The following is a 15,437-nucleotide window of genomic DNA, read 5'->3' as shown; positions in this document are numbered from 1 at the left end:
CTCCAGAATTGTAATAAACTTCTATTGTTTATAAGCTACCCAGTCTGTGGCATTTTGTTATAGCAGCCCAAATGAACTAAGATACCCACCATGGTAGGAAACAACATACTGCACCAATTTTCATTTCAGGGAAACTGGTGAGCAGATACTTTAAAGCTTTAGGTTACCTCATCAGCAATAACCCTACCATTATCCACAGATAGTACCTGACCTCCACCAGGATGATGAAAACCCAGGACAGTAGCTCTTGTATCTGGTTTGGCATCAACCCTGCTGCACAGTTCTCTGGGTACCAATAATGCATATAGGCCCTGAAGGGCAGGGAGCTCGAGATGGGAGTGGACAGGACAGTCACCCATTACACAGTGTCCTGCCTAGTCTGGATTTCCTGTCTCTCTCAACTTTGTTCAGTTGGGAGATGAGAATATGGAACTGAATGTGAAAGGCCCAGCTGTGATTCATGCTGGCAGCAGTCTGCAGTCTCCTGAGCCAGAATGCCAGGGCGCCTCGTCTGTTTCTGGAAATCTGTGTCCATTCCACAGGAGCAGAGATCCCAGAACCCTAGGCTGAGTGCCTTTGGAGGGAGGAGGCAACCTGGACTTGAGGTCTGTGAACAGCTGATAGTCCTTGCTGTAGTCTAGGCACAGTAGTGGCCAGCAATTCTCCTCAGACACCAGATGGCCTCTGACCAACAAGTGGAAGGACAAAGCCTGACTGATTTCTCCACAGGATTTGCCTTAGTTTGGGTTCCCCAGAATTAGATCAAATTTGAGCTATCCAGAAGGAACTGAGAAATGGGGAGAGGAGGTCAGCAGGAGGAAAGGTGGGGCACAGCTAGACTTCTGCTGGGCTAGGAGCCAGACCCTCCCTGCTCTGAGCTACTCCCAGGCTTGCTTCTCATAGCAGACAGTGCCCTGCAACAAGGCAAACAGGCCCTCGATAAGCTCCCCACAGTTCCCTCCATGCCCTTTCACTAGGCTATGCCTTGTAGTTCTCTTATACCCATCAAGCTGCTTTACTGTTAGGTCTTTGTTCATGCTGATCTGTCTAGAATGACTCCCTCTTTGCCCTTTCCATCCTTTCCACCTTTAAATTACACTTCAGTCATCACCAAGGCTTGGGGAACTTTCCTGGGTAATTCTTCCCGGCCCTAACCCCAGCTGTGTGTGGCCTATGGGTACCATAGTGTCAGGTATTTTCTCCCATCTTTGCATTGGTAACTGTGGGCTCCAAGCACATGTTTCTTACTCATCTTTAGAGCTCCAGAGCCCACTTCTAGGCCTGACAAGGAATAGGATGTTAGTTTTTGTTCAATTGAAGAGCCCTCCCACAACCTCAATAGTCCAGGGCTTTTGAAACTGAGAGGAAATCAGTAACTTCTTCCAGCCTTCCTAGTGCATATGGCTTCAGCCTTTCCACTAGGTTTCACATGCCTCCATCTTCCCACTGATACTTCTATCCACTTAGTGTTACCCACCTTCCCTTCACCCTGCTAAGTCAACTTAAGAGCCAAGACTGCCCTCACAGGTGAGAAAGAGTCCATCCAAACCTGAAATCTCCACTGAGATTTTGTTACTCAAGGGAGAGGTGGGAGGTAGTATAGTGAAGTACAGAGCATGAGCTCTGCTGTCAAGCAGACCTGAGTTCAAATACCATCCCATTTACCAGCTGTAGGACCTTAGCTGCTTCACTTCTCTCGGCCTCAGTTTGTCCATGTGTAAAAGATGGAGACTAATTTCCCATAGGATTTGCCTTAGTTTGGGTTCCCCAGAATTACATCAAATTTGAGTGTAAATAGTTTAATTGGAAAGCGATCCAGGCCAGGGCTGGGATTAGAATGATGCATGTGAGGTGTCCTGCTACAAAATGTAAAAAGGCCCTCCAAGTTCACGGACGTGTCAACCCCGCCCTTATATGAACCCAAGAGTGAGTACCCCTCGCCCTGGTCCCAGTCCTGATCCAGTAAGCACTGGCAGGGGAGTGAGCAGTGAGGTAGGAAGGGAAGGAAGCCAATGACAGTATGTAATCAAGTTGCTGCTGGGATCTAAGCCCTATAGAATTGTTTAGAATGAACCCACCTGAGAGGCGAGGAAGCTGTGGTATTTATCCTCCAACTTCCATCTTTCACTGGCTGAGGGCTGCTTCAGGGCCCTAATTACTTGTCACAACTTCAATAGTCCAGGTCTTTTGAAACTGAGAGGAAATCAGAGCCTGTGCCACACAAGCCCAGAGAAGTGCTACGGCAGTCATAGGTTCTTGCAATAGGACCATGTGGGGTACGTACTAGAATGGTAAGTACCCAGGAGAAACGGGCAAGGCACTGCTTCTGCTAGAGGGCTATTGGAAGGACGAAAGGAAAGAATCATAATGCCTAACACAAAGTCCCCTTTTCTTTCCCAGTTTATGGCAACCGCTTGTGAAGTTCACGGAGCTCCTAGATCTCCATGAGTCCACAACACTGGCAGAACAGGGGCTTCCCATCTTGCAAGAAGCAAAAAGCCCACCAGGATCCCTAGGAGAGCTCTAATTGCCCAGGGTTCTAATTGCCTATGGAAGGCTGGCGGTTGATGAAGCTAAGGTGGAGGGCTTGCTCCTCTAAGAACTGTTTCTTCCTGCATCTGCACCCCACCTCTCTCTGGCTTTTCCACCTCTCACTGTAACACTACTTATGGCATACAAAACTAGCACCTTGTTTATGAGACTGACGCGCTACCTACTGCGCTAACGAGGCACCTAAAACTAGCACCTTGTTTAATAGCAACTACTGTCACTTCCTCACCATCCTCCATGTGATTGATACTATGCCTTTATACACATTATCTTAACTCTGAGAACCCTGTAAGATTCCCCCCCCCCCCCCCCCATTTTATGGACAAGGAAACTAGATCTCAGAGAGGTTAACTTTTATCAAAAGCAGGGGTTCAGACTCAGGCTGATGTGATACTCTCCAATGACTATCTCTTCACTCAACAATGCCCTCTCACAGGACCCTGGATGTAAAAGCCTGTACCAAAAACAGTGGGGGGGGGGGGGTGAGCAGGGGACACTGGGGAGTTGGCTGTTTCCCCTTGACTCCCTATTGTTCCTGGTCCTGCTTATTCCACACCCTCCTCCAATAATTTGCCACTGACCCAGGTTCTAGTAGACTGCTCAATTTTAAGCTAAATAATTCACTTTGTAGAATCAGCCTTTCTCTTTTCTTATCTTTAGGCAAGAAATAACATACTATCCCCTATTTATAGAACTCTACCTCCAATAAATTGCTATTTAATGAGAAGACTAGTGGGAGTTAAGCTAATGGGACATAATTGATAAACTAATTTTCATTAGAAGGCAAACAGGAAAATAATCAATACTAGAATCAAAATATGACATTTTCTTTAGGAGTGAAGAGGAGGGGCACTGTAGTGTCACTGCCATGGACAAAAAGTGGCTTTATTTGTTCTCAGCCTTTGTTTCCTCATCTGAAAATTGGGAAGGATAATACTACCTCACAGGATTGCTGTGAGGATTAAATGAAGGCACATACATTGCCTGAACCATAGTAATTGCTCAAAAGATAACTATTATGTGATGTTGGCCTCAATATCAGGGCACCAAGACATGGAAGGAATGGACAGTGAACCTACCATCCTGCCTTCTAACTCAAAGATCTTGCGTGCAAGGCACCCAGACAGGAAACAGTGACTTCCTAAAGGCCTGTGCTGTGCCTTCCATCCTAGCTCTCTCTCAACTCCCCAGTCTAACACACACCTGATTTTCATCCTATCTAATAAAGAGGGAATATGCTAATTGACCATCATGCCCTCACAAATATGGCAGTGCCCACAGCCAATAAGGAATATGCTAATTGACTGCCACACCCTCAAAGATGGCGGCGCCCAGTCCCCTCAGCCCTGCCGAGGCACCTGCCTCCAGAGCCCCCAGTCCCCTCAGCCCCCCAGCTGCCCAGGGCCGGCCTGAGGCGCAGGCAAGCCTTGGATGTTGGCTGCCCAGCCACCTAGGGCTGGCCCGAGGTGCAGGCAAGCCTCGAATGGTGACTGCCCAGCCACCGAGGGCCGCCTAAGGCTCAGGTAACCAGGTCCGGCTGAGGCTTGCACTGCCAGCAGTGGCAGCAGCAGCAGAGGTGTGATGGGGGTGTCACCTTCCCCTGATCGCCGGGTCACCTCCCTCCCCTGAGGGCTCCCAGACTGTGAGAGGGGGCAGGCCGGGCAGAGGGGACCCCCACTCCAGTGCATGAATTTTCATGCACCAGGCCTCTAGTTTTAAATAAAGGAAAAGGTAACTTTGGACTTGATAAATCAGAAGTTAGGAAGGTCTGTGTTCCTGTTCATCCTGTCCCAGGATCCTTTCCTGTTCAGCAACCACCTCCCACAGTCTTTCATTTCATCTTCAAGTCTGTTTGGGCCAAAGCCAGCTTTTCTAACATCTTCCTCAGGTAGTTGCTTCTGCCATCCAACACACTCCACAACTGCCTATGCACTGAGAACAGACCACATCTCTGTTCTGCTCTGAAAGCTCCTGGGCAACGTGACTGAGAATGTGTACTTTCTACTAATGTACTTAAAACAGAATCTATTTCCTGTTACTGCTGTGACCTCTGACAGCAAGAGAACCAATCGTGGTTTTTAACAAATGAATATGCCTGGCATCCCCATTGGTTAATCTACAAAGGAAAATAATAGCATAGGAAGTAACTAAAAACAGAGTGTTCACTTACAAATTCCTGAGAAGAATGGCAGGACAGATCCCTCAAAGGTCCTATGCTCTGGCTGGGAATTCTTTTTTTTTTTTTTAATTCTCACCCAGGGATATGTTTAGAGAGGAAGAGAGAGAGAGAGAAACATCGATGTGACAGAGAAACATCAATCGGCTGCCTAACCATCCATGCCCCCAACTGGGGATCGAACTTGCAACCTAGGTATGTGTCCTGACTGGGAATCAAATCTGCAAACTTTTGGTGTACAGGGCGATGCTCCAACCAACTGAGCCACCCAGCCAGGGCTGGCTGAGAATTATTAACTGGGTGAGGCATTGAGATGAAGTAACAGGTCACTGAATAATAGGGATAGCAGAATAAGGAGTAGGATTCAATGAACTGGCATCTTGCAGAATGATGTCAGAAAAGGTCAAGGGGCTAAGCCAGTGTGGCTCAGTGGTTGAGCATTGACCTATGAACCAGGACATCACAGTTCAATCCCCGGTCAGGGCACATGCCTGGGTTTTGGGCTTTGTTCCCAGTGGGGAGCATGCAGGAGGCAGCCGATCAATGATTCTCTCTCATCACTGTGTTCTCCCTCTCTCTCTCCCTCTCTCTCTCTCTCCTCTCTCTTTCTCCCTTCTTCTATGAAATCAATAAAAATAGATTTAAAAGAAAAGGTCAAGGGAAAAACCACACAGTGTTCTGGAACCGTGCACTACACATTCAGTGAATATAGGTAGTATATCAAAGATTAGTAAAAACTTTCATTCAGAAACATGTAATTTATGAGTCTGAGAACTAGCCCCACAATTAAAATATCTGTACCCAAAACCTTATAACACAGAGGGGGGGAAAGGAAGATCTCCATCTCATTGAAATAAGATTTCATACAAACATATATAAATATATTTAAATTTTCTTTTAACTATAAGTGAATTCAAACAGGCTGTTATAAAACCAAATACTATACACAATTGTCTGTATAGATCATAAAAAACACAAAAATCAGAATGCTGAGTGGGTGCTGGTGGTGGAAAATGCCGGGTCAAAACTTGCTCAATAATGAACTGGGAGCCACTAAAGCTTAATGACCATGGTCTATCCTTATTGCTAATGGTTTTATCAACCTTCGGACCCTAGAAATTCAGGATTTTCTCCTCCTTCCTCTGCCTGCTTTGGACCGTGTCCGGCTACCTGGCCGGACAGTAAACTGCTTTTTAAAGTCCACTAAGCAATCTGTGGCTTCTGAGATAGAAACAAAAGACTTGATGGGAGACTCATTTAAGTCGAGATGTGCAAGGGAACTCTGCATCTCTCTGCTGCAGCCTGCCTCTTCCATCCCTGGTGAGGGTACCCTAGAGAGAAAGGAAAAATTTTATAATTCAATATTCACCTACTAATAAGCACTAAGCATACATCATGCATTGTAGCAGGGGTTTTTACATATATTATTAATTCACATAATCTTTGTAATCATCCAACCAAATAAGTAATATCATTCCCCTTTTACAGATGAGGACATTGGGTAAATCATGTTCCTTAAAGCCACACAGTTATACAGTAAGAGAATGAGGATTCAGATTCAAATTCCCAAGCTTCTTGAAATCCAAGTCAGAAGAGCAGGGTTGGGTGGGGATAGAGAGGTAGAGAGGAGTAAGATATAGCTTTTGCTCTGTTTGTTTTAACACCGTAAGTGAACTGAGCTACTATTCCATTCATAGCTAAGATATAGGGGGTCAAAGAGGCAGAGAGAGAGAGAGAAAAATCCACAGTGATTTCTAACTTCTACATTTTGACTATCATACTATTCACAGAACCCAGGACTAGGCCTCTACTTCTCTAGAACTGCTGACAGCCGCACTTCAATGCACACCCCAATTCACCTGAAGGCCACTGTTTCTGAAGACTTGGTCTTTATCTCTGCATCTATGATAGGAGAGAAAAAGTAATAATGTTGTTAGTAGTGTTGATCACTTCTCATTGATCATGTGCTTCTTGTATTCTGGGCACTGCTTTTCATCAGGCTTATCCACGTGGCTGCAGACTAATCCCCAATCCCTAGACTAATGGAATGTGAGCATTTAGGATCCAACACTCAGCTGCAAAAGTATGGAGGTGAACACTTTTAAATGAACAACCTCTGAATAAATCTACTTCAAATCTGGACTTGAGGAACAAGGAGTTGCCAAGGGAAATCTGCCACCTGCAGAGAATCACAACCTGCTGATCTGGAGACAGCAGGACATGGAACTCAGAGAGGCTGCCTTTTTAGAGTCATCAGAAAGCCTTAAGCAAAAGTTCCTCTCCCAGGAGAGAAACCAAGATGGCAGCATAGGTAAACACCTAAACTGCTGCCTCACACAACAATTTCAAAACTACAACTAAAAGACAAAACAAACATCATCCAGAACCACAGGAAAGCTGGCAGAGTGGAAATTCTACAACTAGAAGGAAAGAGGAAAGCACACGGAGAATCAAAGGAGCTGCAAAAGGCTGAGGTATGGAGACATGCATGCAGGCGGCTGAGTGCCTGGCTGGCTTTCTCTAGCGGGTGGGAAATGGAAGCTCCCCACTGCGCTGAACCCCAGTTCCAACTGCACTCAGGCGGAAACTCAGGGGAGCCATGAAAGGCAGAGGTCTGGAGACGCGCGCATGAGTGCTTGAGGAGAGGATTAACTACTGAGTGTGCCACTGGCTTTCTCTAGCGGGTGGGAAACGGAAGCTCCCCACTGTGCTGAACTCCAGTTCCGGGTGAGAATCTGGGAATCCAGATTCATTGGGGGAGAAACTGGACTGTCCGGCAGCGGGCGAAACTCGAGGGCGGCTTACTCTTAGAGGTGTTTGCAGCGATTACTGAGGGACACTGAGACCCAGGGGCCTCATAGGGCAGGGCTGATAGGAAGCCAAGACTGTCTGCTCAGCCCTGAGACTCCGCCCCATCCAAGCTGAGCACAGAGACTTTTGCAATTTTGCAAATTCTTGTCTCATAAGGCTGTCTCCAGCACAGAAGTTCTCCCGGCATAGACACAGCTGATCCTCACAGCCAATTGGCCTGGAGGTCAATTCCTCCCAGTGATACCAACAACAATCAAGACTTAACTACAACAAGGCTGTACACACAGTCCACAAAGGGGTGCACCAAGAGTGTCCACCTCAGGTAACTGGGGAGGATGAGCCACTGGGCCATATAAAACACCTAGCACACAAAGCTACCCTAGCAACTCAGGGAAGCAGCAAAAATGCGGAGACAAAGAAACAGATCACAAACGAAAGAAATGGAGGAAAACAAACGACTGGATATAGAGTTCAAAACCACGGTTATAAGGTTTTTCAAGAATTTCCTAGAAAAGGCCGATAAATTTAGCAAGACCCTTGAGGATATGAAAAAGGACCAACTAGAAATTAAACATACACTGACTGAAATAAAAAATATTATACAGAGACCCAACAGCAGACTAGAGGAATGCAAGAATCAAGTCAAAGATTTGCAATACAAAGAAACAAAACACACTCAACCGGAAAAGCAACAAGCAAAAAGAATCCAAAAATTTGAAGATAGTGTAAGAAGCCTCTGGGACAACTTCAAGTGTACCAACATCAGAATAATGGGGTGCCAGAAGAAGAGAGAGTGCAAGATACTGAAAACCTATTTGAAGAAATAATGACTGAAAACTTCCCCCACCTGGTGAAAGAAATAGACTTTCAAGTCCAGGAAGCGCACAGAACCCCAAACAAAAGGAATCCAAAGAGGACCACACCAAGACACATCATAATTAAAATGCCAAGAGCAAAAAACAAAGAGAGAATATTAAAAGCAGCAAGAGAAAAACAGTTAATTACCTACAAGGGAGCACCCATACGATTGTCAGCTGATTTCTCAACAGAAACTATGCAGGCCAGACAGGAGTGGCAAGAAATATTCAAATTGATGAACAGCAAGAACCTACAACCAAGATTACTCTACCCAGCAAAGCTATCATTCAGAACTGAAGGTCAGATAAAGAGCTTCACAGATAAGAAAAAGCTAAAGGAGTTCATCAACACCAAACCAGTATTATATGAAATGCTGAAAGGTATTCTTTAAGAAGAGGAAGAAGAAGAAAAAGGTAAATATAAAAATTATGAACAACAAATACATATATATCAACAAGTGAATCTAAAAATCAAGTGAATTAAAAATCAGATGAACAGAATAAACTGGTAAATATAACAGAATCAGGGGCATAGAAAGGGAGTGGACTGAAAATTCTCAGGGGGAAACGGGTATGGGGGGTGTACAAAAATCATACACCTATGGATGAGGACAGTGTGGGGGAGGTAAGGGCAGAGGGTGGGGTGGGAACCGGGTGGAGGGGAGCTATGGAGGGGGGGAAAAAGAGGAACAATTGTAATAATTGAACAATAAACATTTGTTAAATTTTTTAAAAAAGTTCCTCTTCCATCTGCATCTGGTGAATTTTAACAATAGCAACTAATAAAAACCACAGTAATGGTAGCAGCTAATGTTTATCCAGGGCCTACTTGTGCCAGGGAATATGTTTGGAGTTTTAATAGATATAATCCTTACAATCTGTGAAGTTGGTGTTACTAATTCTATGCAATGCTTGTAACCAATCTACTCTACTGATCCCTAAATACTAGGCACCAAGAGACAGAATTACTTCCTACAATCCCTCAGGAGCATAGGTTGGAACACTAAGCTAAAGGTAACATATGAATGAAGCATATAACATTAGAAAGAGGCAGTAACATCGGTATGTCTGATTTCCCATGCCTGTCTCTTTAACAGGAGTCGGGAACGTCTGGCCTATGGGTCATATCATTTGGTCTGGCTCTGCCAAGGCAACCACAGGCAGGACTTGAAATTCAATAAATCTAGGCACTTTTTTTCATAGTAACATAAATTTTAAGTTGACAATTTTGTATGGCCTGTGAATGATGTTGTAAATAGCCAAATGGTTCTTGGCAGAAAAAAAGGTTCCCCACCTCTGCTTTAGAAGGTATTTGGGGCTTGTGTCATTGCCCTGTCATCTGGAAATGTTTTTTCCCAGTTCAACAGGCAGTCCTGGAAGTTTAGGCTTCATAAAACATGAAATGAAATGCATGATGAATAAGACAGGCTATCTCCCCATCTTTCTTAGGGAAAGATGACCTAGACTGAGTCTCAAAGGCTTGCTACTTAGGTGAAATGTGTACCCACACAACTCTAACAAATAGGGAATTGGCAATGGTTTTTTTCACTTGAAGGCCTTGGCCAAAAGCCCAGAAAACTGGTCCTGGGTTCCTCACCTGCAGTCTTGTGCTCAGACTGTTCCAAGAGACTGAGGAGTCGGCCTTCACTGCGGCCTTTTTCCTGTGGCAGAGATAAATAGATGAAAGGGAAGGGTTACCTCACAGCAGAGAATCTAAAATACAACTTCCTTAGCCCAGATCACACCTGTCTCCTAAGGAAAGAGGTGTGGAGGCACACCTCTAAGAAAGTCTTTTGCTTTCTAATAAATGAGGGTACACAAGTTAAAAAGCAAACCGTGATGAAGAGAATACATCTTTATGCCAATATTATCTAAGAACGAATTCGAGCGAAGGCAAATTATTCCATCAAGATCATATTAAACACAAGTAGCCTTTGACCTATGATACATTTCGAGAGATTTAAAATAGAAAATGACAATTTTGAGGTAAATTCTCGGGGCAGTGATAAGAATAATAAATTGGCTCTATGGTATAAGCACATACCTATAAAACCCAACTCCAAATCACCACCACAAACCACCCCATTCATACAGGGGTTGCTTTCTTCTGTCATGACAGATAATGGCTTCTTCATCTTAGCATACAGTGATTGCTATGTAAGCCTATAATACGGAGCTGCTGTTTTATCTTTCTCTCTAAGCCAAGACTTGCTCTTCCTAATCTCTAATCACAAAGCCCAGAAAGTACATCCATCTTCCCAGCAACAGAGGCCAGAGCCACAGCTTCCTAAGGCCAGGCACACAAAGCATTCAAGAGAGCTGATCTCACATATTGGCAGTGGGGGTATGATTGGATAACCTTTCTGGAAAGCAATGTTTCACGAGATTTTTAAATGTTTATATCCATTGCTCTAAGAAGTCCACTTTAGGAAATCTATTTTAAGAAAATAACCAGTGGTACAAAGACTGATTAATGTTTTAAACACAGTCTTATAATACAGAAGAACTGGAAAGAATCTGAATGTTCAATAAAGAAAATGATTACTAGTAAGTGACTGTGTGATACAAACATTAAGAGTAATTTTTAAAAACAGTTTAAAAATAAACCAAGAAAGATATTTATGCTACAATGTTAAGTGTATACACACACACACACACACACACACACACACACACACACGTATACAGTATGGTGCCAACTGCATTAAAAATGCATAGGAAAAAAGACTGGAAGAAATTATAGTTGATAATGTCCCCTGATTCCTCATACTTTTTCATTTATCTTAATTTTTTTATTATAGTTTACATTCAATATCTTCATACTTAAAAAGAACTACTTCCCGTATTTCCTACAATGAACACATATTATTTTTAATTAAAAGAAAAATACATTTTTAAAAGTACAAATCTTGTTTCAAGATAAACAGAAGAAAAGGAGGGAGAAAAGAGAGGAGAAAAAACCCAGAACAGAACTGTGGAAGGTTAGGTAGCCTTTCCTGTTAAAACACTCCACATACCTTTGGGTTCCTCAGACACTGCCACTGCTTCCCCTCCTCAGCTGAGTATACTCTCCCACTCTCTGCAGGCCCATCTCCCTGGTCATTCCTTGCACGCTGGAGACAGGACTCTACATGACATTGGTACTCTTTGAATGGGACCAGGGATTTACATAGATAACACTTCTCATTCCTAGCCAATCAGAAGAAAGAGAGAAAAAGCAGTTTTAAGGTTTGCTTTTGCCACTGGGCTCCTGGATATATCTCAAATCATGTTTTTATGTCTTAAAGTTATTCTGTGGAGGAGATATGTCAACCAATGCAGAGTTGCTCAGCAGGGCCACCAATAAAACTAACCCAATGACAATCAAAAGGACTGAGTGATTAGTGGTTTTCCCTGGCTGTTTCTCTGTACCCTGCTGTTGCAGCCGTGGGATGGTAATAAAATCAGCACTTCTAACTATCTCAAACAATGTTGATTGCTCTTCAGACATAAAATATTCTGTCAAACTCTTCTGAAATTAAAGTGTAATCGTTTCTTCAAAGGGAAGTTAAAATTTAGACAGAAAAGGGAGCACCAAGAGCATTAAACCAAGATGACAATTTTACCAGGGTAGATGAAATTGTCTGATTAGTAAATCAAGTCTGTCCATATGCTGACTTCCTTAATTTTACAACCTGCAACATCAACTAGGAAGTTACCAAAACCATGTGGTTCTGCCAAAGGCTTCTGCATAATTTCATACACATAGTTATTTTTTAACATTTTGTAATAGTTGAGTTTGTGGAAAGAGATGAAATTATAAGGATAATTGGACATTGATAAAAATGGAATCATTGAGAACAAAAGAAGAAAATGAACAATTATTAAGTATTTAATAATGGTTGAAGGTGCTTTAAACACAATTTCTCAATTAATCTCCAGCCCTAGTAAGAAGGTACTTTTCTCCCCAAGGTCCTATAGCTAATAATTGTCAGAAGCCAGATCTGCCTGACTCAAGATCATCTCAGTTTTAAGAAGCTAAAGAAAACTTTTCAAAGTTTGCTATCTTAGACTTCTCTTTCTGGCCGTTACAACTCAATTACTACAGCAAGGGAAATTTGGATTGGCTCTAAGGAAGAATTTCTCTAGAGGTTTTTAAAATAGAAGAAATAAGTCTCAAATATTTAATCATCTCGGAGAATGCAAGTAAAACTCTTCCTTATGAGAAAAGCAGATACCTTGCACAGTTTATCAGTTAATGCAAAAAGCATTTATTAATCTCCTACTTTGTGAAAGATGGCATCACTGAGGAAGGAGCATGTCCAAGCAGGCTTTGTCAGTTCTGCCCTCATGATCTCAACCAGTTACTTACAATTTCTCTTCAGTTTCTTCATTAAAAAAAAAGGGTAAATGCCTTAAAAGCTATTGTTAGAGTTACATAGTAAATAAAGCACCTAGCACAATGACTGGTACACAGTATTAGGCACTCAACAAGTAGGTTTTATTGTTGTTGCTGTCTCCGACACATTTTATTTGATGCTGAAGAATAGAGTATGAATGAAGGCAAGTATCTGCCTTCAGATAACTAACAGCCTAGCCAAGGAAACAGAAATGTCAAAAATGAACAAAACAAAATTACTGCAATACACTGTGATGAATACAGTCTAGAAGAATGTCCACATGACAGTGATTCCAAAAGGAGCGAGGGATCAACTCTGCTCAACTGGATTAGGGGAGGAAACTCTAAAATGTAGGGTCTAAATCTGTGTTTCTAAGGTAAACGTTTCTGCCTAATGACTAACTGCTCTAATGTACTATTGGTAATATCTTTACTGTTGGGAGAAAGCATTCAAACCCAACCCCTTAAAATGTGCTTTCTTGTCAAACTGCAACCCACAACCCAAGGAAGTCTTCTATATTGCCCAACCTTTTGCAACTCAACTTCTGTTATCATTATATCACAAAATAGCTCACTGCTTCCCCAAAATACCAAGATGCAAATTCAAAGAAAAAAATTTTAATTTTAAAATTAGTTTAATGCAGCCAAAACGGTGGGGTTAACTGTACATAATAAACAATTACACAGACACACACACATTTTAAGTTATAAGGAATAAAGTTTATTTTGGCAGATAATGTTAAAATTAAAGTTGCAGACATGAGTAACAGAACTCAACATCCTTAATTTGGTATGTGTGACACATTTTCTTGCTTTCTTGTATTCTACTAAATCACCATACCTAAACCGTTTTATAAAACTAACATTGAAATTTAGCTTTACTGTTTTCACTTATGCTCTGATTCTAAAGTTAAGAGCAATGTGGAAGTGGAGTGGATAGCAGAATTATTTTTAGGGTGATAAAAAGGCATATACAGAGGCCACATACATTGACATAAAATGGGAATAATAAAAAGAAATTCAGTCATCCAAGCAACAAAGTGATTGGCAGGCCAAAGAAACCCAGGGTAAGAGAAAAATTGGTCTTTTTATTTGATCCAGGCAACGGTATGTTAAACAAGAGCTCCCTAAACACAGCACACATACTTACTTCTCAATGTCTAGGGAAGTCTGGGCCACTATTCCACTGTCCCTCTTGCTCTGGGCCTCTATTTGTCTCCAAGTCAACACTTTCAACAAAAAATGAAGAAAAACTATCAGTTAGCAGTAGACTCTGAATATAAAAGACAAAACGTATAGCAAGAAGCAAAGTTTAAAATCCTACTCCACTGGAAGACGTGCACTGTCTGAGAAACTTCTGACTTTCTAGTACAGAGAATAACACCTGTAACATATGTACTGAAACTGCCAGCTACAAGGTATGTCCGTATATGCTAATGAGATCTATTTATCCCTTATTTGCCACGGTACCTAAAAACCTAGTCCACACCAAGACAGGTTTTTGTGTACTACCCCAACCTGCAGTATCTGAGGGAGAGATTTATATCTTTCCAACCAAAATTCTCACTGGCTTAAACTGAACTTAAGGCAATTAAGGTCCATCTCCTACCCTCCCCAATCATCTTCAAATAATATGTTATCAAGACAAATCTCTGAACTCTATACTTGGGTAACTACACTGTTGTGTATTTCTCCCCCCCACCACCCCCCTTAAACACAGAACTTTATATTCCCTGTTCTTTTTTTTTTTGGGGGGGGGGGGCGGTAATAGTTTACTGATTTTTAGAGAGAGAGGAAAGGAGAGGGAGAGAGAAAGAGAAACATCGAAAATGTGCAAGTATACTAGTAACTTTTATGGGCTGTCTCCTGAATGCCCCCTACCTGGCATGTGCCCTTAACTAGGAATTGAACCAGCAACCTTCTGGTGCATGGGACAATGCCTGACCAACTGAGCCACACCAGCCAGGAATGTCCCTGTTCTTTTCAGGTGAACATTGCAGTCTGTCAAGTTCATCTGCAATATTGATTCTGTCATCTAATATTATTAGCTCTCTTTTCCAGTTTTGTGTCATCTGCATATATGACAAGCATCTTCATCAATATTTACAGAGAATCTTCAATATGTGAGTAATTTGAGGAGATATAGGAAATTATGAGGTGGGGTTCTTGTCATAAGGAGCTTACAATGTATTAAGGGAGACAACATATACACTCAATTAACTATAACACCAAGTGTAAAGAGACATGCATAATAAAACAAGATGATACACACAAGTAACTATTAATAGTGTTTGTCTCTGGGGAGGATGACAGCGACACTTGAGGACTGAATTAGGAAGATGGTATGTTTTTCACCATATACTTTCTGTACTGTTGAATTAAGAATTAAAAGGGAGAAAAAGAGAGCAGAGTACAGAGAAAGTAGGTAATCTATTTCTAAGGTTCCTTCCAATTCAGAGATTTTATAAGTAAAAATAAAGTATTGCAGGAGAAAAATATCCTGGACATAGTTGTATAGCCTTCAAATCCTCCTACTACTCTATCAGCCAGCCCACATTTCTCCATCTTATGTACAAGGACTTCATGAGAGATTTTATCAAGGGCACTGCTAAAATCAATTCTTAAAAGGTTGGCACCTCACAGATTACAAAAACTTTTAAGGGTT

At 42.2% G+C, this 15,437-nt stretch overlaps 1 protein-coding gene across 1 annotated transcript in view; it reads right to left on the bottom strand.

The window, feature by feature from the left end:
* Positions 1 to 5,463: 5,463 nt before the first annotated feature.
* UIMC1 (ubiquitin interaction motif containing 1) overlaps positions 5,464 to 15,437 on the bottom strand; it is a 78,029-nt gene continuing 68,055 nt past the window's right edge. The window contains exons 11-15 of the mRNA XM_054717788.1: positions 13,923 to 14,001; positions 11,412 to 11,583; positions 9,992 to 10,055; positions 6,586 to 6,628; positions 5,464 to 6,057 (exon numbers count right to left, since the gene is read on the bottom strand). Coding sequence (XP_054573763.1) covers positions 5,847 to 6,057; positions 6,586 to 6,628; positions 9,992 to 10,055; positions 11,412 to 11,583; positions 13,923 to 14,001 — 569 coding nt within the window. The 3' untranslated portion in view covers positions 5,464 to 5,846. The remainder of the gene's footprint in view (positions 6,058 to 6,585; positions 6,629 to 9,991; positions 10,056 to 11,411; positions 11,584 to 13,922; positions 14,002 to 15,437) is intronic.

This window comes from Eptesicus fuscus, chromosome 6, assembly GCF_027574615.1.
Source record: "Eptesicus fuscus isolate TK198812 chromosome 6, DD_ASM_mEF_20220401, whole genome shotgun sequence".
Lineage (NCBI taxonomy): Eukaryota > Metazoa > Chordata > Mammalia > Chiroptera > Vespertilionidae > Eptesicus > Eptesicus fuscus.
Note: the sequence above shows the minus strand (reverse complement) of the source record. Positions and strands in the feature narration are given on the sequence as shown.